Below are 23,201 nucleotides of genomic sequence, written 5' to 3' on the forward strand. Positions count from 1 at the left end.
GGTAGATGATGACTGGGTAACAGGAACTGCTGACTGGATATAAGGCACCCGACGCCCTTCTGAGTCACTGGTGATTTCTCTGCTGGATTCTTGGAGACTAGTGTGATTCCTGCTTCCCAAAGATAAGTTTTTGCTCTGCTATTGAACTTATTAGTTTTGTTTTGTTTACCTTGTTTTTTGGAGTTCAGCCATCCCCGGTCGGGGGTGTGCGGAGTTCCATTTTTGTCTCTGATCAGTTTGTCTCTTTGCTCTGTCTTCAGAATTTACCTGAGTGCTGATATAGTCATTTTTGAAGTCCTAGCGGCTTCAGGGCCAGTTTTTCCTATCAGACGGTTGGGACATTTTTTGGTAGGGTTTTTTGCCGATTGCAGACAGCAGCTTTTCTCTCCTGTCCTTTTTAGTTAGCTTGGGCCCCATCGTTTGCTCAACCTATCTTTCTATCTGTGTTAGTGTTTTCATCTTGCTTCACCGTCATTATATGTTTGGGGCTGCCTATTGCTTTGGGGTCTGCTCTGGGGCAGTTTAGATTTCCCCTTTCTTTCTTTAGGCCTATTTAGTTCTCCAGCTGTGATTGAGGGGTCTAGGGCATCGTAGGAACCCCCCACGGCTACTGTTAGTTGTTATGGATAGGATCAGGGGTCTGCAATCCGATAGCTACCAACCTCTCCGGTTTTCTGGACTTAGCTTGTATTTTTGTTTTTTCCTCCTTCGGTGACTCATTCACAACAGAATCACCAGCCATACCGCAGATCCTAAGGTACTCAATAGCAGGAAAGAATTGTAAAAAAAAAAAAAAAAGAGTTTGTCAGAATATTTTTTTTTTTTTTGTGTATATTTTTTCCTCTATGTCTCTGAGGCCGCAGGGGGAATTTTTTTTTTTCTTTCTCAATGGAGATGAAGCAATTGTCTGATCGTGTGGAGCAGCTCACTGCTGAAGTGTAGGGAATTTCCGCCTATCTTGCTCATTCACATGCTGCTGAACCAAAGATCCCTACTCCTGATGTGTTTTTTGGGGATCGGTCTAAATTTTTGAATTTTAAGAATAATTGTAAATTATTTTTTGCCTTGAAGCCTAACTCGTCGGGGAGCTCCGCGCAGCAGGTTAAAATTGTCATCTCTTTGCGCGGCGATCCCCAGGATTGGGCGTTTTCTTTGAAACCTGATGATCCTATTCTTACTAATGTGAACGCATTTTATCAAGCCTTGGGGTTGTTGTATGATGAACCTAATGCTATTGATCAGGCTGAAAAGGCCCTGTTGGCATTGAGCATTGATTCTGACAGTTGTACTGTCAAAAATTCCGAAAGTGGGCGGTCCTTACTACCTGGAATGATGGTGCCTTGGCAGCTCTCTTTCGGAAGGGTTTGTCAGAAACCGTAAAAGATACTATGGTGGGATTTCCTGTTCCCTCTGGTCTTGACGATTTTATGTCATTAGCCATTCAGGTTGATCGGCGTTTGCGTGAACGCAAAACCGCACGAGAGGTGTTGCCACCTGTTGAACAAATGTCTGAACCTATGCAATGTGATAGAGTTTTGTCTGGGGCGCAGCGTCAGGAGTTCAGAAGGCGTAATAAGCTGTGTTTCTTCTGTGGTGATGCCTTGCATATCATTTCCGTCTGCCCTAAACGAGAGAAACGTTTTGCACACACATTTGCTGTGGGTGGTGTTCAACCTAAGTTTCTTCGGGCAATTACTCTGATCTGCTCCCTGTCCACATTTTCCGCTAAGGCTTTTGTGGATTCGGGAGCAGCTCTGAACCTGATGGACTTGGATTTGGCTAAACGTTGTGGATTTCCGATGACAAATCTGCGTATGCCTATCCCTTTGAGGGGTATTGTTGCTACTCCTTTGGCGAAGAATAAACCTCAGTTTTGGACCCAGGTGGTAATGCGGGTCGCCCCAGACCATCAAGAGAATTGCAGATTTTTGGTGTTGCATAATTTGCATGATACCATTGTTCTGGGGTTTCCCTGGTTGCAAATCCATAATCCAGTTTTGGATTGGAAATCTGTGTCTGTGGTGAGTTGGGGTTGTCAGTGTGCCCTTAGTGAAGCTCCTGTTTTCTCCACCTCTCCCCACTCGCATGATGTTCCTGATTATTTGGCTGATTTTTATGATGTATTTAGTGAGAATGAGTCTGCGTCTTTGCCTCCTCTTAGGAGTTATGACTGTGCAATTGAGCTGAGCCCTGGGTATAAATTTCCCAAGGGTCGACTTTTCAATTTATCTGTACCCGAGCATGAGGCTATGCGATCCTATATTAAGGAGTCGTTGGAGAAGGGTCATATTAGACCATCCTCTTCACCCTTAGGTGCTGGTTTTTTTTTCGTGGCTAAGAAAGATGGGTCATTAAGGCCTTGTATTGACTATCGTTCCCTCAACAAAATTACTGTTAAATATCAGTATCCGTTACCCCTGATTTCTGATCTATTCTCCAGAGTTAAAGGTGCTTGCTGGTTTACAAAGCTTGACCTCAGGGGGGCGTATAATCTTATTCGCATTAAGCATGGGGATGAATGGAAGACGGCGTTTAATACTCCGGAGGGTGATGCCTTTTGGGCTCACTAATGCCCCTTCTGTCTTCCAGTGCTTCATGAATGATATTTTCCAAGACTTGGTGGATAAATTTTTGATCATCTATCTGGATGATATTTTGATCTTTTCCAAGGATTGGGACTCTCATGTGGAACATGTTCGGACTGTATTCCGGATTTTGAGGCAGAATTCCCTGTATGTAAAGGGATCGAAATGCCTTTTTGGTGTACAGAGGATTTCATTTTTGGGATTTATTTTGTCTCCGTCAACTATTGAAATGGACCTGGTCAAGGTACAGGCCATTTATGATTGGGTTCAGCACACTTCTTTGAAGGCCCTCCAGAAGTTTTTGGGTTTTGCTAATTTTTATCGTAAATTTATAGCTAATTTTTCTGGTATTGCCAAACCATTGACTGATTTGACTAAGAAGGGTGCTGATGTGCTGAATTGGTCTCCGGAGGCTGTTTCTTCCTTTCAGGAGCTGAAGCGAAGGTTCACTTCTGCTCCGGTTTTGCGGCAACCTGATGTCTCACTCCCGTTTCAGGTAGAGGTGGACGCTTCTGAGATTGGTGCAGGAGCTGTTTTGTCCTAAAAGGATCCTGTAACATCTAAAATGAATCCCTGTGCTTTCTTTTCCCGAAAGTTCTCCCCATCCGAACGTAACTATGATGTGGGGAATTGGGAACTGTTGGCCATGAAATGGGCATTTGAGGAGTGGAGACTGTCATGATCTGAAGTGATCTGACAGTTTTAAAAGCACAGAGTGAACTTTTTTTCCTTTTGGCAAGTTGCCAAGGTGACTTGACTGTCACCGTGGTGGTTAGTGGTATCAGACCTTAGGTTTTCAGTTTAAAGTTCTCTGTAATTATGATTCAGGTGTGGGGCTCTATAAATGAGTCTCAGGGTGTGCAATCACTGCTGGTGATATTGATTCATTCATTGATTCTGAGTTGGTGAGAGCCTGGTGGAAGGATGGAGCTGAGGAGGAGTCCTGCGCAGCTTAGCCAGGGGGGACGTGTGTCAGCTATGGTGTCTGGACGAAGGGCTGGCATGGCGTGGTGGGGTCGCAGTGATGGTGTCGGCAGGAAGTGTCTGCATGGACTGGTGGAGTGGCGACTATGGAGAGTGGCACTCACCATGTGGGACTTGGCTGCTGAGCTGGACTCAAGCATGCTTGACTTCGTGTCAGAAGCTGAACTCATCTTTGGGACTCTGTTACTAAGCAGCAGCAACTGGTGGTGGACTCTGCTCCAAGGCTGCACTATGGTGAAGGATCCTGTTATGGTGATGGATCCGGGTGGAGGAGAAGATGCACGCAGGTGGAGGGCTCTGTTGCAGGAGCATAAGCACAGAGCATAAAGCTAAGTGGTGTCCCCCTGTATTGTCTCTTTCCCTCATGTGTGTTGTTAGTGCAGTGGTGGGATTAGTTTCCGCACCGACCAATTCCCTAGTGAGGGTTTAGGGTCAGGGCGAGCAAGGGCGTTGAGGTACGCATGCGGCGCCCGGTGCGGAACCGGCATAGGGAACATTAGGAGTGCAGGGACACTGGCTCAGGGGAGCTCAGGAGGTCTCCAATTCCCTTTTCCCTATCGCAGGGCCCACCATTGTTAATGTTTCCCAGGTCCCCCTTATTATTTAAATTCGCCGTACTGGAGGCGGGGTTTCCAGAATTTATATTAACGTGTAATACCTAAATTCGCCAGGTGGAGGTGGTGTATCCATCTGCACGTTTTATTATTTAAATTCGCCCCACTGGAGGCGCTGTATCCAGGGTCACGTGTGTTATGGGTTCGCCTTGCGGTAACATCTGCGTCCAGACACACAGTGACCGTGACAGAGACATTGATTGGAGGGAGCTAAACATCAAGTCGTGGTCCTTACTGGCCACAAGAATTTGATTTACCTGGAGTCGGCCAAATGCTTGAATCCTAGGCAGGCTAGGTGGGCCTTGTTTTTCACACGTTTTGATTTTGTGGTCTCTTTTCTTCCGGGCACTAAGAATGTCAAGGCAGACGCCCTGTCTAGGAGTTTCTTTGCTGATTCTCCTGTTGTGACCAGGCCTGCTACCATCTTAGGAGAGGGGGTAGTTCTCTCTGCCATCTCGCCCGATTTGAGACGTGCTCTGGAAGAGTTTCAGGAGGACAAACCTGAGCGTTGTCCCATTGGAAAATTGTATGTTCCTGACCAGTGGAGGAAGAGCGTGATGTCTGAAGTTCATTGCTCTGCATTGGCTGGTCATCCAGGTATTTTTGGTACTAGAGATTTGGTGAGTCGGTCTTTTTGGTGGCCCGCCTTGTCTCGTGATGTCAGGAATTTTGTGCAGTCCTGTGGTACTTGCTCTCGGTCTAAACCTTGTTCTCGCTCTAGTGGGTTGTTGATGCCTTTGCCGGTGCCCAGGAGGCCATGGACCCATATTTCAATGGATTTTATCTCTGATATGCCTGTCTCTCAAAGAATGACTGTTATTTGGGTGATTTGTGATAGATTCTCTAAGATGGTCCATCTTGTACCACTCCCTAAGTTGCCATCCTCCTCAGAGTTGGTGCCCTTGTTTTTGCCACAGGTGGTTCGCTTGCACGGGATTCCTGACAACATTGTATCTGACAGAGGAGTTCAGTTTGTGTCTAGATTTTGGAGGACTTTCTGTTCCAAGCTGGGAATTCAGTTGTCCTTCTCCTCTGCGTTTCACCCTCAGACCAATGGGCAGACGGAGAGAACAAACCAGACTTTGGAGTCGTATTTGAGATGTTTTATTTCTGCTGATCAGGATGATTGGGTTTCATTTTTGCCCTTGGCCGAATTTGCTTTAAATAATAGAGCTAGTTCTGCCACTTTGATGTCACCTTTTTTTTTTAACTTTGGGTTTCATCCTCGATTCTCTTCAGGGCAGGTGGAGCCTTCTGCCTGCCCAGGTGTTGACACTGTGGTGGAGAGAATGCACCAGATCTGGGACCAAGTGGTGGATAAGTTGCCTCTCTCCCAGGAAAAGGCCCAGCGGTTTTCCAACCGGCATAGGACCATTGGTCCCCAGTTTAAGGTGGGTGATATGGTTTGGTTGTCATCAAAGAATATCGCTATGAAGGTGGCTTCTCCAAAGTTTAAACCTAGATTTATTGGACCTTACAAGATTTTGGAGATTCTTAATCCAGTCTCTTTTCGATTGGCTCTTCCTGTTACATTTAAGATCCATAACGTGTTTCATAAGTCTCTGTTAAAGAGGTTTGTTGAGTCAGTAGTTCCTGTGGTAGCACCTTCTGACCCGGTATTGGTTGAAGGTAATGTGGAATATGAGGTTGAGAAGATACTGGATTCTCGCCTGGCTAGATGGAGACTCCAGTATTTGGTTAAATGGAAGGGTTATGGCCAGGAGGATAGTTCTTGGGTCCCTGCATCCGATATTCATGCCGAAAGATTGGTTCGTGCCTTTCATCGGGCCCATCCTGATCGCCCTGGTGGCGTGGATGAGGGTTCGGTGACCCCTCCTCAAGGGGGGAGGTACTGTTGTGAGTTCATTTTCCCCTTCACCGTCGATGTCTGAAGAATTCCCTCTTCTGGTGAAGGAAGGTAGTGAGGCTGATTACCAAACACCTGATCTGGTAGATGATGACTGGGTAACAGGAACCGCTTACTGGATATAAGGCAGCCGACGCCCTTCTGAGTCACTGGTGATTTCTTTGCTGGATTCTTGGAGACCAGTGTGATTCCTGCTTCCCAAAGATAAGTTTTTGCTCTGCTATTGAACTTATTAGTTTTGTTTTGTTTACCTTGTTTTTTGGAGTTCAGCCATTCCCGGTCGGGGGTGTGCTGAGTTCCATTTTTGTCTCTGATCAGTTTGTCTCTTTGCTCTGTCTTCAGAATTTACCTGAGTGCTGATATAGTCATTTTTGAAGTCCTAGCGACTTCAGGGCCAGTTTTTCCTATCAGACGGTTGGGACATTTTTTGGTAGGGTTTTTTGCGGATTGCAGACAGCAGCTTTTCTCTCCTGTCCTTTTTAGTTAGCTTGGGCCCCATCGTTTGCTCAACGAATATTTCTATCTGTGTTAGTGTTTTCATCTTGCTTCACCGTCATTATATGTTGGGGGCTGCCTATTGCTTTGGGGTCTGCTCTGGGGCAGTTTAGCTTTCCCCTTTCTTTCTTTAGGCCTATTTAGTTCTCCGGCTGTGATCGAGGGGTCTAGGGCATCGTAGGAACCCCCCACGGCTACTGTTAGTTGTTGTGGATAGGATCGGGGTCTGATAGCTACCAACCTCTCCGGTTTTCTGGACTTAGCTTGTATTTTTGTTTTTTCCTCCTTCGGTGATTCATTCATAACACAGGAGTATGCCGACTCCACCACCATGTCTGTTTGTGGGTCTTGGGGAGTGAGAGAATTGTAAGCCACCGTAGGAAATGGCAGCAGGAGAGACAGTGTCAGAATCCTGAATCCAGGTTTCAGTGAGGGCCAACAGATTAAGAGAGTTGTTCAGAAAGTAGTTGTGTAGGAAACGAAGCTTGTTTCAAGCAGTGGATTCCAGAGGGCACAATTAAAAGATGGAGATGAGGGAGTGCAAGTAATATTAATAGCATTATTATGGTTTCGATATGAGGTAAGGTAGGGGTTGAGGTTGGGGGATGGTGGACCAGAGTTGGGGGAGATGTCCCCTGAAATCAGTAGGAGTAGGAAGATAAAGAGCAAATAGTTGTTGGAATTGTAAGTAGTTTTTTTCTGCGATGTGTTAGGGCAAGATGGACTGAGGTTTCTCAGGAAGGTGAGGAGTGCATGGCAGCTGTACATGGGAAAGGGAAGTATAGAGGAGCTGATGTGTATGAGTTGTGATGGAGGGGGGAATAGGGTGGTGAATGTGGATGGCAAGGGAACACAGGAGGATAAAAATAAAGCACATGGTTAAAGGGGAGAGCAAAGTTTGGGTTACCTGACTCCTGCCCTGACTAACTGCCATGTATAACTGCCGTTTTCCTGATGTTTAGCTTCTGTGATGCTTTGCTTATGGGATGCTTGCGTGCTGCACCCCACACTGCGTGCTTCCCCTTAGGAACTACTACATATATAGGCCACACTACAGGGTCAGGAGAGAGGGATTGTGGGAGCTGGTTGGGTATAATTTGGCAGCTGGGGCCAGCACACCAGGGGATGGTTAGATGATCAGAGGCACTAGACCAGGCTATGTCAATATGCTATAGCACCATATATCATATGCTTTAAATATGTTTCTGTCAGGTCCCACCTACAGGAAAGTTTGATCATATGTAAGAAAAGTCTGAAATTGGAATATCCCTTTAAGTGCCTCAGCCACAATGACAGTCTTATACTTTCTTTAACTAACTAAACCTTATTAAATGTTTAAAAATGTATGAAATGCTGATAATTATACTTCAGTAGTAACAAAAACATCTGACTAAAACATGTACAAAAACTGAAGCAACAAATTATGTGAAAACCAAAATCTGTGTAATTCTAAAAACTTTTGGCCACAACTGTACACAACATCACATTCAAGGACTGGAAAAAGATTTGAGGGATTTTTATGGGGAGGATCTAAAAAATATAAAACAGGCGTGGCAGCACATTCATATTTAAAATTGCACACTTAACATTCCAATTGAATATACAAGTCAACCAGCGTGACAAGTCAAGACGGATCTTCTGCAGAAGAGGCGCGCAGTTGTGCTTAAACAAGCTGGAAAGAATTGGGGTAGGACACCTAGATATTTTAAGCAAGTGATAGATCATTTAAAAGGGAAGGACGGCACTTCTTGCCTCTTAAAAGCCTTGGATTTTGCAGCATTCATTTTAAAATTTGAGAGGGAAGAATCGCCAACATTCCTCTAAAACGTTTGGTATGGAGACAGCCGAGTTGCTAATAAAAAATAGGATGTTGTCGGCATAGGCAGCTATTTTAGGGTCTAACCCACCAATTCTCAGGTCAGAGTTATTTCATTTAGCATGGATGCTGCAAAGAAGAGGCTCCTGTCACAAGTTTACTGCGCCAGAGAGGAGCCAGAAGACCGCAGCATCTTATTTCTCCTACTCCTGCGCTGATTAGAAGCACTTCACCGTCATATTAAACGGTGTAAATTTCTTTTAGCAGTGCAGGGGTTAATCTGCTCAGTTGAGTGCTCCTGGGAGATTTCCTACATTGAGGCTCTCAGCTGTGCACTGTTAGCCACTCCCATCTCCTATATAAACTGGGTCCTGGCTAGCACTCATTGTCAGAGCAAGCTTATGCTGCATTGCTAGATTGTTGTTGGTTATTATTGAAGGCATTTGATGGATTTATTTTGTGGTTGTTGCTAGGTTTTGAGTCTGTGCTAATTCCCTTTCTTCTCCTACTTTTGTTTAACCCCATCTTCCACTCCCCTGTGCATTCCTCTGTTTTATGTGTGAGTATAATTGTATGTTTGGTATTTTTCATTACCCCTGTTCATATTACCTTTATTAGTCTGGTTGGTGTACTATGGTAAACTACCACTCCCCTCTTCCCTAGGTGGGGGAAGGGTACAGATTGACGGCGGATTCAGGAGCTAAGGCAAGGTACATGGCCCTGGCGTATTCACCGTCAGAAGTAATCCGGGGAGAAGGGCGAGCTAGGGCGCCCCTACCGTTAGGGACAGGGTAGGAGCCACTGGTCCAGGGATACCCGACAACAGAGCCGTAGCAGCTCCAGGGTCAGGACAAATACATGAGGCGAGACAGGGCAGCCCTAACACGTTACATTTGAGATTTGAAAGGTAAAAGAGAGACAACAAGTGATCTTAATGGCTGCAGAGAGTCTCAAGTGGTACGCATTGATCCAGGCCAGCATAGTGGGGCCCAGGCCAACACGCACAAGAATTTCATGGATACACATCAGGCCAGCTGGAGCAACAGTTTTTTCTGCATCGATGGATAAAGGCATAAGTGGGAGCTTAGACAAACATACCTGGTGGATGGAATAAACTGCACTTGTTGTTTGGCCATGAGCTTTGCGATCTGGAATTAATGCAACCTGGTCCTCATGGATCACTTGGTCTAGTTGTGGTGAAAGTCAATACTTTGGCAAATAATTTAGTGTCAATATTAAGGAGAGATATTGGGCAGTAGATCCCACAGAGAGAAGGATCTTTACCTTTTGGAGGTTTTACTGAAATATGTTCCCATCAGGTAGTCCACTGGAAAAGAATGGCCATTGAAAAAGTGAGTTCATGAAGGTAGCAAAATGAGATTTGCCCAACTGAGTGGTCTTGATAGTCTGCTTTAACCCCAGGTACTCGAGGACCTCCTTGGGCAGTGAAAAGTCAGAATAAGTAATGATGTATTGTCAGAGTACATCATGGTGTATAGAGTTGGAATCATCCTCAGTCGACTGTTGTGCCTACAGAAATGGGAGTAGAACTCATGGAATACCTCTGATTTTTATCAGGAAGGAGAGAATTGGGATGTCATTTAGGGAATCAGGAGCGAGCTTGTGGCAGTCTCAAAGCTCTGGCCAGAATGTGACTCTGCTTGTTTCGGTGTTCATAGAATTGTCGCCTACATTTTACCAATTTAAAAACAGGGGGGTAATTAATGTCACTGCTGATTCATGAAAAAGTGAAGATAGGCAAAAATGGAAGTAACAGATAGCGTTTCGCACTGGAGCGGTGTCTTCCTCAGGCCGAGGTACAGTAACAATCATCAGGAATTTATATACATGATAAAAGCGGAAAAGAGAATGACTGCATAAAATTGGATCAAAGTTCAAGACACCACAGAAAAATGAATAAATAAATATTTAAAAAAACAACAACTTTATGTTGAATAGAACCCAGGCTTCAACCTTAGGAAGATCACATTATCACTCACAGTTCCACTAAGCCAAATGTTACAAGTTTTTTTCTTGATTGCTATTGAAAGTAATAGTAAGTAACGAAAACAGTCAATCCCCTTGTATGTATTTAAAGAAATTAACTACAACTGTAAGATCTGGCTTAGTGGCACTCAGGGGAAGTATTACTCCCCTCTTAACATAGTATCCTAATTTCTATAAGATGCTTTAAAAATAATTATGCATTTTTCCGTGGCATTGTGACTTTTGACCCAACCCTACAATGTAATTTCCTTTTCCTATCTTATGGTGTATATAAACTCCTGATGTTTGTTAGTGTAATATGACCTGAGGAAGCCATTGGATCAGTGGCAAAAGTTTGTTTTATACTGATTCACTGGTTACTTACATTTCTGCCTATCTTCATTATAGCAGCAATGCCATTGACTACCATTTTTTAAACTATTTATTCTAGTAATAGTGATTGTTATGACTGACCAATATTTTGGATCGAGCTGCAGCTGACTTACCTAATTTGGCCTTGAAACAGTGCTGTGCCTGTTAGTTTTAAATCTTTGCAATGTGAGCACTCTATCTTATGCCTTTAATGGTTTTGCTATCACCATTCATTTATTGAAGATACCGTGGCATGTAAAAGTTGGGGCACCCCTGGTCAAAATTACTGTTATTGTGAACAGTTAAGTAAGTTGAAGATGAAATGCTCTCTAAAATTTCTAAAAAGGAAAATTTTATTTCTTTTACAAATAGGGCAAAAAAAGTTTGTTTTTTTTATGGACTGTCCTGGAAGTTCTGGACAGCTGACAACCCCAACTTAGTTCTTCTTAAGGCTGTGTGCCCACATTGTGCTTTTGTAAGCGTTTCTGCAGCATTTGAGCCGGATCAGACGCTGCAGAAACGCTTAAAAGAAGCTTCCCATTAAATTTAATGCATTTTTGGCTTTTTGTGCCAATGCATGCGTTTTTTTCCTGCTCAGAAAACGCATAGCGGCTAAAAACGCAGCATGCTCATTAATTTCCACATAGCGCCGCGTTTTTAGCTGTTTCCAATGTTCCCAGAAAATGCGCGGAAAAAAATGCATCAAAACCACGCGTTTTCTGGGAAGGAGTCCGGTTTTCTGAGCATTTAAAAACGCTACCGTGGGCACATAGCCTGAATCGTTTTTATTGAGGACGGACTTGCTGTTCAGTCTTGAGCGGGTCTTATTCGCTTCTGGTATCCAAAATCGCCAAATGGCCGTGCACACAATGTTTTTTAACCTCAGGCTAACCTGCTGCTAAATTTTTCAGAAAATTCTGGAGTTTATTTTCCTAAAGTGTCTTTTGTTTCGTTTCCTGAACATTTTTCGAATTGTTTTGGCCAACAGCATTTATTGAGGGTTTCCATTGTCTTTTTTTTCACTCCAATGAATAACGTAGAAGCCGGTAGCTTTGTTTTTTTTAGCAAAAAAAAGATGGCAAAATGTCTGGTCATCTTTTTGACGTCCGTTCTGCTGATAAAACCGGAGATGTCCACATGTGGGTCACACGGTTCTGGGTGACTACACGGACATGTGCGCAGCCCCATAGATTATAATGGGCGTGTGACTCCAGTATGTGTGAAAACCGTCACCCACACGTACTGGAAACACTGGTGTGTGACGGGGGCTTAGGGTGTGTTCACACTGAGCGACTTTGCTGAGTTTTTTGAGGCAGAAACTTTCCTATCAAAACTGTTTTTTTTGGAGACTTTCTGCTCCAAACATTTACGTTTTTGTGGAGGATTTGAGTTTACTCCAAAATAAAAAAAAAACCCTCCATGTGAACCTGTAATGAGGGGTGAAAAACGCTCCAACTAAAATGACCAGTAAAGTAGACTTTGAAATAAATGGGAAAAGAAATGGAAGCAATTTTGTGAGAAATTCGGAGCTGTTCACCTTCACCACAGTGCCACCCAGCCCAGCCTCCCTCTGTGTGCCACTGACACGCAGGTCACACTAAGAACTACATTTCCCATCATCCCCTTGCGACTGCGTGGCGAAAAGCACGCATGTACGCTAGGTGGTGTTCCGCTTCCATGGACGCTAGGCATTGTGGGATTCGTAGTTCCGGAGCGGTATGTAGGCGATAGAGCAAGAGAGCAGCCGGAACTACAGCGGTGGCGCCTACTGCGTCGCGTTCCGTGCGCCGGCTTACGTCAGTGACGTCGCGGCAACACACGAGGAGCCGTTGAGTGAGTGCTGAGTCGGGTTCTCACCGCCGCCGGGTTCAGCCGGGTCTCCTCCTGCCCTCCAGCCGCCGCCTGTACACCCCCAGCGGGACGTTGGTAGAGCGCATCCCCCGGACCGCTGCCCCTATACCGCCCCCTCGTCAGCACACACACCCGGAAATCATGGACCCCAGCGACTCAGCGCCGGATTCCTGGGAACAGGCGGACATTGACGGCCCTGAGGCCCAGCTCAACTCATCCCTGGCCCGGCTCAACGTCAACGCCAAGCCGTTCGTCCCCAACGTCCACGCCGCCGAGTTCGTGCCTTCCTTCCTGCTGAAGAGCGACAGCGCGACCGCAGACGGAGCGGAGGAGGGTAAGGACCGGGCAGGAGGCCTTGTGGGGGCCCAGGCCTGGAGCTGCCGGCCCGCGCACCGTGGACTCCCTGGAGTCCTCAGTCTGCACGTGGACCATACCACTCACCCCCAGGGGGGACCTGCCACTGACATAGGGCGGTGTGGTGGGGCCAAACCAGGGATCCTCCCTCCGAATAGTCATCAGCTGATCCTTCATGTAACATTGTATCATTCATATGTGGTAATGTCACCGCCAGGGTCTGGTGGTCAGATGGGGGTCTTGGGGATTTGTGTTATGGGGCTGCGCCCAGCCCACTCATCTGAAGACGTAGTCTTTCTACCTAGTCCTGGTGGATGAGCTAATCTGGTTCAGACGTCTGTACGGAGCGCAATGCCTGGACCAACCTTGTGAGTTTGGGTCAAGAGGTCCATCCAGACATCTGAATTGGATCCGAGGCTGTTGGCCGTTCCCACCAGATACCAGCCATCTGATTGCCCTCCCCCATTCACATGCGCTCTCTAGTTGGCTGAGCATTTGCGTGTTCTCTCTGGGAAGAGGGGAATGAGCTTTTTATAAACACTTTTGGCCACAGCTTATCTGCACCTACTTTAGAGGCCAGGAAAGAGTGAGGATGCCCCCTTAGGCTGAGTTCACACGTGGCGTTTTTTTCGCGTTTCCGCGGCAGTTTTAACCGCGCGATTTTGCTGCGAAAATGCGAAAAATAAGCATCCCATGCATTCCTATGGGATTCCGCAATGCTGTGCTAATGCTGCGGATTTTACCGCGGCGGAATCGCTTCGCGGTAAAAACCGCAGCATGCTCATTATTTTGCGGAATCCCGGCGATCCCGCACCCATAGGAATGCATTGTTCCGCTTATTTCCCGCATGTGGCTGTGCACACCATGCGGAAAGTAAGCAGAACAATTGCGGATGGTACCCACGGTCCGGAGGAGAGGAGACTGTCCTCTGGGCTTTGGGTACCATATCCCTGTAAAAAAAAGAATTTAAAATAAAAAATATTGTTATTCTTACCCTCCGACGTCCCGCGCAGGCTTCCCGCTTCTCTTCACGCTCCCGTTCCCAGTAGTCCTTTGCGAAAATGCTCGCGATGACGTCCGATCTCGCGGGATCGCGAAGTCTCGCGGTAATTCGCGCGACGTCATCGCGAATTACCGTGAGACGTCGTGTTCCCGCGAGAACTGACGTCATCGCGGGCATTTTCGCAAAGGACTACTGGGAACGGATGCGCGGGATGTCGGAAGGTAAGAATAACACCATTTTTTTTTTTTTTTTTTTTTTTTTTTTTTTTTACATTCTATCTTTTACTACTGATGCTGCATAGGCGGCCTCAGTAGTAAAAAGGTGGTCACACTCGTCAAACACTATGTTTGACGAGTGTGACCAATCTGTCAATCAGTTCTCCAAGCGATGCTACAGATCGCTTGGAGAACGCTAGCATTTTGCAAGCTAAATACGCTTGCAAAATGCTAGTTTTTCCGCGGGAAAATCGCGGGAATTTAAAATGCGATTTTCCCGCGGACTGGAATTCCGGAATTCTCGCGGTAATTTCCGCGAGAGTTCCGGTACGTGTGCACTTAGCCTTACACATCAAGAGGTCAAATCTATGTCTTCAGACGACTATAAAAGAGCTTGTCTGACGTGTTTTAAAAAAGAGAAAAAATTGCAGTCATGGATTTTTTTTCCCCAACAATAGAGGCATATTCAACCCTTCCTACTCCTGTGGGACTAGAACAGTTCTCCCCTTCCCTGACTGTTGAGGTGTCAGGTGACTGGGATGGATGTTTCTGACTTCCTGTGCTGAGGGCAGGCAAGTATGCCTGTTTGTTTGTTTGTTTTTTTTTTTTTATAAACCACAGGGATGTCTTTAAAACAAACAAAAACTGCAAACATTTCAGAGAATCCTTTTTAAAGGGACTTTCAGCATAGAATGACTGTTCAAATCAAGCACAGGCACTTGGTGCTTCACGGTGCGGACAGTCATTTATACTCACCTTACTACCCGCTTGGTTTCCATCTATCTCCAGCCTTCTCTGAGTTTATGAAGTCAGAGCTGTCAAGCAAAGAAACAGGTGGAGATTGAGGGAAAACTTGCAGTCGGGAAGATGTATATAAGGCTGGTTTCACATTTGCCGATGGAGGAGTTGCGGAGGGCTGTGGACTTCCTCTGTGAAGCTCTGCCCCCTGCCGTGCCTCCTCCGGTCAGCTCCGCATATGGCCGCATACTTCTGCATGCAGCCTGTGTACCCTATCTTTAACACTGGGTACGCAGGTTGTGCGGATGGCTCCGCATGTGTCATTTTAACGATCCGGCGACCTGTGCCGAACGCAGCATGTTGGAATTTTTGTTTGCCACATCTGCACGGCCTGCGTACCCAATGCTAAAGATAGATTCGCAGGCTGCATGCAGAAGTATGCTGCCGTAGGCGGAGCTGACCGGAGGAGGTGCAGCAGGGGGCGGAGCTTCACGGAGGAAGTCCGCAGCTCCTCTGTCCGCAAATGTGAAACTAGCCTAAAAGATTGGCCCCAGCATGGAGCATCAAGCAGTGGAACTTGGGTTTGAACAGTCATTCTTTGCTGACAGATTCATCTTAAAGGGATTCTGTCACTTTTTTTTTTTCACATATAAGATGTGGCCACCGCCATCAGGGGCTTATCTACAGCATTCTGTAATGCTGTAGATAAGCCCCCCGATGTAAACTGAAAGATAAGAGAAACGAGTTATCATACTCAGGGGTGGTATGGTCTGGGTCCGATGAGTGTCCGGTCCGGCGCCTCTCATCATCTATCGACGACGTCCTCTTCTTTGCTTCCCGTTGCGGCTCTGGCGCAGGCGCACTGCTCTGCCCTCAACAGGCAGATACCCGATGTTTACATTAGAAACCAGGGTCCAGTGTCGCTGATCGCTGGTCTCTCGCTGCCACACGCAGCGATGCGTGCTGGCCAGCGGGAGACCAGCGATCGAAAAACGGCCCAGGCCGATCGAGGATGATCAGCGATACCCGGCAGGGGGGCAGGTCGCTGATCCCCGCCACACACAGTGATCTCTCTGGCGAGATCACTGTGGCGTCACAAAGTCAGCGATCTTGCTAGCGAGATCGCTGTGTGTGATGGGGCCTTTAGGCCAAGCCTTTGGCTGCCTTTACATTGGCCGATCGCAAAAATACAGACAATTTGGGGCTCGTGGACTACTGGCAGCCAAACTGACTACCTTCAGCAGATGTGATGGGAATACCAGATAATCAAGCCTGTGAGCTGTCAATCAGAAAAGGTGCTGCAGGATGAGGCTGAGAGCCAAGGAGGCAGAGATCTGGTCGGTGCATTGCCACTCCCAGAGCACTTAATCCTCGTGCATATGAGTTGGAACAGTGTTTTTGCAGGCAGGTAACAGACTGCATAAGTATAGGCTGCTTCAGCTGTCCATGCAAATATGTCTGAGCGCGGACTAGCCAATTGCTCTCCCGACACGAGCGTCGCGGCGTCTTAAAGATAGGCTGTGACGGTCGGGAGCTACGTGGCCAGTCTATGCTCGGACTGATGTGCACAGATGTCTGAAGCAGCCTTTAGGCTGTAGCCTTTAACTGTGCAAATCCCGTACTGCTGCTGTCGTTCCATGGTTTCCTTCCACAATTTTAGTGTTGATTTTGCTGTAAAATATACATACAAGTCACAATCGACCTGTGACTAGCATTGAAGGCTATGGCAAATGAGTCACCAGCAACCGAAAATCCAACGCGTTTGGAAACATTTGCGACTGTAGCAGGATGTCACCGGTCGCCATGCAGGGGAAATCATTAGATGCGATAGCGCAATGTGACACTGATTTCACAGCGTGACAAATGATGCCAGGTCCGCTCTTAAGGGCCTGTCACACTAAGCGATATCGCTAGCAATATCGCTATAACGTCATTGGTCTTTGTGACGTTATAGCGATATCTCTATGTCTGATACTTACCTCCGATCGCTCCCCCGCTGGCTATCACTGATCGCGCGAGAACGTCCTGGGCCCTTTCTCGTTGTCAGCTTCCTGCTGTGGCGACAAGCGACGCGTGGACGCGGGCGGGAGGACGTCAGGATTGCCTCATCTGACAGGTAAGTAGCGCCCCCCCCCCGACCCCTGCGATGTCGCTGGTGAGATCTGCCTGTGTGGCAGCTCACTAGCGACCACTTAGCGATGTACCAGCGATCCTGACCGCGTCATATCGCTGGTCGGGATCTCTGGTACATCGCTCAAGGCCCTTTTACATTTAGCGATGCACCAGCGATCCGACCCGGTCAGGATCGCTGGTGCATCGCTAAATGATCGCTAGTGAGCTTTCACACAGAACTCACAGCGATGCAGCAGCGACGCAGCGGACGATACTCACCTTTCACACAGCGATAGTGGCGTCCTCCCGCCCGCCTCCACGCGTCGCTCGTCGTCACAGCAGGATGGACAGCGGGGGAGCCGGTCGTTGGTAAGTATCACACATAGCGATATCGCTAGCAATATCGCTATAACGTCACAAAATCAGTGACGTTTTAACGATATTGCTAGCGATATCGCTTAGTGTAAAACCCCCTTAAGTGTGACAGTACCTTTAAAGGTGTAGCTGGCAGTGTTTTTCAGTGATAGAGGGGGTGGGTGGATTGTCTAGAACAGTGGTCCCCAACCTTTTTTGCACCAGGGACCGGTTTCAAGCAAGACCATTCTTCCATGGCCCGGCAGGGCAGGGATGGAGGTGTGGCAGGGGTGGGGCTTTGGTCATAAGGGGGCGAGGCTATGGACGCAGTTGTAGTGTAGCAGTGCATACTTATAATTAAATAACTTTTATAATGTGACTCAACTCACCATAGGTTTTGAATGAGTGCTCCATCACCCCCTTCTCCCCATCATTGCCTTCACCCCATCACTCCCCTCACCCCATCATTGCCTTCACCCCATCATTGCCTTCACCCCATCACTGCCGTCTCTCCATCATTGCCTTCACCCCATCACTCCCCTCACCCCATCATTGCCTTCACCCCATCATTGCCTTCACCCCATCACTGCCGTCTCTCCATCATTGCCTTCACCCCATCACTCCCCTCTCCCCATCATTGCCTTCACCCCATCACTCCCCTCTCCCCATCATTGCCTTCACCCCATCACTCCCCTCTCCCCATCATTGCCTTCACCCCATCACTCCCCTCTCCCCATCATTGCCTTCACCCCATCACTCCCCTCTCCCCATCATTGCCTTCACCCCATCACTCCCTTCTCCCCATCATTGCCTTCACCCCATCACTCCCTTCTCCCCATCATTGCCTTCACCCCATCACTCCCCTCTCCCCATCATTGCCTTCACCCCATCACTGCTGTCTCCCCATCATTGCCTTCATCCCATCACTCCCCTCTCCCCATCATTGCCTTCACCGCATCTCTGCTGTCTCCCCATCATTGCCTTCACCCCATCACTCCCTTCACCCCATCACTGCCGTCTCCCCATCACTGCCGTCTCCCCATCACTGCCTTCACCCCATCACTGCCTTCACCCCATCACTGCCTTCACCCCATCACTGCCTTCACCCCATCACTGCCTTCACCCCATCACTGCCTTCACCCCATCACTGCCTTCACCCCATCACTCCCGTCTCTCCATCACTCCCGTCTCTCCATCACTCCCGTCTCTCCATCACTCCCGTCTCTCCATCACTCCCCTCATGGCCTTCTCCTCATGTCCCCATCTCCTCCAGGGCCAGGCTACACAGACACACACACACAGACACCACCTCTCTCCTCTCACCTGTCGCAGCATCGCCCGCGCTTCCTCGCTCTGACACAGCAGCGGCCGCGCTCCTCTCTGTGTCAGTCAGAGACAGGAAGCACGGGCGGCGGGCAGGAAGCTGGACGCAGTGGACGGGTCCTTGCAGCTCCGCTCCTGCTATTCCCTCTTGCAGGCAGCGGAGCTGCTTGGATCGCTCCCTGGCCGCCGCTAAGAACTGCTGCGCGCCGCCCCAGCCCCCGCTACGCCACTGACCGCCCCTGGCTCCCCTTGTGTCCGCGGACCGGCAAGGGCACTGCAGCGGCCCGGTGCTGGGCCGCGGACCGGCGGTTGGGGACCCCTGGTCTAGAATATTTCCCTTTCAGAAATGTTTTTTATTTTTTTTTATTTTTTTTGTCCGTGATTGTTTAGGCCTCATTTATTACTGCTTTCAGTTCCAGTATTTGGGCTTTTCTAAAAATGTCTTTTTGGCTAGCTTCACGTCACGTTAGGGCAATCCATTTAACGGATCTGTTAAACGGATGCGCTGACTATGAGCCCCAAATTGTCTGTATTTTTCCGATCGCGTTAACGCATGGTTGCATTGCGTCGGCCTGCGTCACTGCATTTGTGACACGCCAGCGATCTCGCTACATGTGACACACAGCGGCGACCAGCCCCCCCCCCCCCCAGCTGGATATCGCTGATCATGCTCAAATGTCCTGGGCCATTTTTTCATCGTCGGCGTCCCGCTGGCCAGCGCGCATCGCTGTGTTTGACCCCGACGAGCGACCTCGTTGGCGACGCAGAACTCGGGGACGCAGGCTGGAATTGTCAAAATCGCTGCTGTGTGACAAGGTACCAACGATCGCCGGATCGTTGCTGCGTCAGTGAAGAGATCTGCCTGTTTGGCAGCTTACTAGCGACCATGTAACGACGCACCAGTGATCCTTACCAGGTCGTATCGCTGTCGGGATCGTTGGTGCGTCACTATGTGAAACGGGACCCTAAGGCTAGTTTCACACTAGTTTCTTAGCGCTGCGCTTCGTGCGCAATAGAATCGCATGCAAAAAACGCATCATGCGTTTTGTATGCATTTGCTTTTTTTTGGTGCATGCGTTATAACCAGTTTCTAGCCATGTTAACTCTTAAAACACATGCGATTTTAAACGCAGGCGTGCGCATGTACTGTATGACTGTACTGTGATTTTTTTTTTTGCGCATTCCGTGCACATGCGTTTTTTTGAGACAGGTCGGACGGACCTAAAATGCAACAGGTTGCGGCCGGCGTGCCTAGGCGCACACTACAAAAAAAACACGTGCACGAAGACGCATACGAACGTGTGCATACGCTAGACCATGCGCCCCCATGTTAAAGATAGGGGCGCAGGACGCATGCGCACGAAGCGCAGCGCTAAAAAACGCTAATGTGAAACCAGCCTTAGACTGGTGCTTTGCCTGCTAGCCTTAATGAAAACGCCGCTGGAGTAAGTTGTACCTGATTCATTAAAGGATTTGTCCACTTTCAGGAAACTGAATTGGAGGGAGAGTACTTTTTAAGTAAGTTTTAAGTATCTTCCACCATTTTGTTCCCACTTCCTTGAGAGTGGGCAACCCATTCAAGAGGCAGAGACTCAAGTTCAGTTTTGCAAAGTGCTGTGGAGTCTGTATATAATGGGCCGAGTCCAACTCCTAGAATATATAATAAATTTGGTACAGTAGTTCAGTGCAGAATGTGATGGAAATATTTTCATAAGAATTTGGGAAAGTTATGAAATGTCCTATAAATGTCTGTTCTCTTCCTGATCTAAGTATTAGTGGAGATGAATCTATTCCGCACTTTATGCCCATGCTCAGTGCTGATCAGTGCTGTGGGGTCGGAGAACATGAGGAGTCTGAGGTTTGGCTTTACTGACTTCACAGCCCCGATTTTTGAAGTTTTATCATTAAAGTGGCATAACATTTGATGAATTTGTCAGGTGGCCTTCACCTCGTTCTTCCCCAGTTCCACCCAGAATGACAAAGCTAGCTGTGACTTATGTTAGGAAAAAAACATTAAAAGTTGCAAAATTTGTGGCCAAATACAAGTTGCGGAAGCATTTGGTGAGAATTCAAGGTTTTATGCCAGAATTCTGGTGCAAATGCCCTGATGAACTGGCCATAAGTACGGTATTTATCTGCTGACTATAAGAAGCTGTCACTGCCTTGGTGCTGTGACGATACAATGCAAAGGTTGTGCATCAAGTTCAGTTATCAAAACTGTCCTGTAACAAGCCGAGCAGCTGTGATTACATGACTTGTCCACAAGTGGCGTTTTTTTTTTTTTCTTTTAATGAGCATAGGTAGGAAAAACTGTTAAAATATGCTTATTTTTGCATGCGCTTTTGATGTTTTTACTTGCATTTTTTTCCGCCATTCTTAACATGGGTAAAAACCGCAGAAACTTGCATTCTGCAGATTTGAAAAAATGTTCTTCAGCTTAAAAAAAAAAAAGAGCACCCCCAAAAAATGCATAAATGTCACGTGTGAACATGCCCTAAGAAAAGGTTTGTGCCCTGGAAATTGTGAATGATTCCATTCAGTGACAACGAGAAAAAATCTTCAAAGCCTATATTAAAAAAAAATCACGTACAAACGTGGATAACATTTCATTATCCAACTAGTAGAGATGGGTGGGTCGATTTGCAGGACTTTGGTCAAACATCTAGGTCAATGGTACCTGGCGGCTGGGCGGTAGGCCCGCTAATCCCTGAGCTTCCGGTATTCCGAGCGTGGCAATCAATTTGTCAGGGCTGGTGCCGCATCTTCTGTATCACGTAACACACAGATGATGTCGTGCCTGCCCTGGCTAATAAAAAGCCACATCGGGGAAGCTGAAAGGTAAACTTGTCGGCCTCCTGTCTAGCCGCCACAGATCAATCCACTCAGCTCTAAAAACTATTATTTTCCCAAACTTTAAAGGGAATGTATAAACAGAAAGGCACTAATTATTGGGTATGTAATTTCTTATTTTTTATATCCCATTAACAATAAAAAAAATTATATAGCCAATCAGATGAGACTCGCCCATTTGTCTTTGGGTGTGAGAAAAAGATGGATGCCACAGTATGGCATTCTAATTTTTACGGGTTCAATTCTGTAAATGGGAAACTGTGGTCCTCAACTTCTGAATGATAGCTGCTACTGTAAAAAAAAAAGAAAAAAAGCAGCTTGATGACAAGTGAGAATAAAAATCGTCCCACTTTTGTGGTTGAAAATCAGAATAACTTTTTATACTGTCACGTGAACCCAGCCTAACAATGATTGATAACATATATATAAACAGTTGATGGCGCAGGATCCACCATTCACAATAGGTGAGGTTACAGCTCGCCACTTCTCCCTTCCTTCACAATGATGTTTGTCCAGATTAGAGCATGCCCAGATAACTCTTCTACACAAGTAAATAGGATCTGAGTCAGTCTATGGTTGCTTCTATTCCATGTGCACACCAAGAAGTCGGAGTTGAATATTGGTCTTAGTGGCAAGTGTTAAAATTGCAAGATTTTATATTTTGTGTTACATACTTTTCCTTTTTTAACACTTTCCCATAAAAAAAATGTACTTTTATGTAGAAAATCTGATCTGCATAATAGATCTTTTTCTGAGAAGTCATTCCCTTTAAAGGGTGTATCCAGGACTTTACAAACAATGTGCCTAAGCACTAACAGACAGGTACGGTAATTGCAGCTTATCTACCTGTTGTGCACGTCACCGTTCTTCCCCGTCACACATGCTCCTGCCAGGAATACAGCTGCCTCTATTGGCGTGACAGGGCGTGACTTCTGTCGTCATTCTGACTGACAGCCACCCCCCACATTTAGGCAGCGGGGATCTGGCTGTCAATCAGGAAAATGTCGGAAGTCCCACTTAACTTTATCAACATGCACCAGAAAGGACAAAAACACAGCAAAACCCGCTTTTTGTAAGCAGCTTCTTTGCTGCCAAGAGGGCAGGTTTTGCCTGCAGGAAAGAACGTTGCAAAAATACAATGTGTGAACAGAGCCTAAGTATCCCAAGAAGCAAAGTGTCGCCTGTACTTTCCTGGTGACAGATTCCCTATCTCCTACTAGTATCTGTGCAGTAATTATGCTCTGCTTGTGGGCAGAGGAGACAGTGAGGGTGGCAGCCGGCGCTGTCCTTTCGGCAGAGGAGATGGCGGGGGTGGCAGCTGGCGCTTTCCTTTGGGCAGAGGAGATTGCGGGGGTGGCAGCTGGCGCTCTCCTTTGGGCAGAGGAGATTGCGGGGGTGGCAGCTGGCGCTGTCCTTTGGGCAGAGGAGATGGTGGGGGTGTCAGCTGGCACTGTCCTTTGGGCACAGGAGATGGTGGGGGTGTCAGCTGGCGCTGGCCTTTGGGCACAGGAGACGGTGAGGGTGGCTGCCGGCGCCGTCCTTTGGGCACAGGAGACGGCGAGGGTGGTGGCCGGCGCTGTACTTGCTGCAGCTAATCTCCTGTCTTTCTGCTGACAGGACACTTGCCTTGCAGAGTGATTAAAATAAGGCAGGGTGGCGCTGGGAAAGATGGGCCCAGATAA

At 47.3% G+C, this 23,201-nt stretch overlaps 1 protein-coding gene across 4 annotated transcripts in view; it reads left to right on the forward strand.

Annotated features, from left to right (window-relative positions):
• Positions 1-12,436: 12,436 nt before the first annotated feature.
• Positions 12,437-23,201, forward strand: part of GSPT1 (G1 to S phase transition 1) — a 49,774-nt gene continuing 39,009 nt past the window's right edge. Inside the window, exon 1 of one of the 4 annotated variants that reach the window (XM_073542900.1) lies at positions 12,437-12,904. In XM_073542900.1, the coding sequence (XP_073399001.1) occupies positions 12,712-12,904 (193 nt within the window). In that variant the 5' untranslated portion in view covers positions 12,437-12,711. The remainder of the gene's footprint in view (positions 12,905-23,201) is intronic. The other 3 variants (XM_073542899.1, XM_073542903.1, XM_073542901.1) reach the window with 3 other exon arrangements.

The sequence above is a fragment of the Dendrobates tinctorius genome, unplaced genomic scaffold (genome assembly GCF_039654945.1).
Source record: "Dendrobates tinctorius isolate UK_male_01 unplaced genomic scaffold, ASM3965494v1 ptg000129l, whole genome shotgun sequence".
NCBI lineage: Eukaryota > Metazoa > Chordata > Amphibia > Anura > Dendrobatidae > Dendrobates > Dendrobates tinctorius.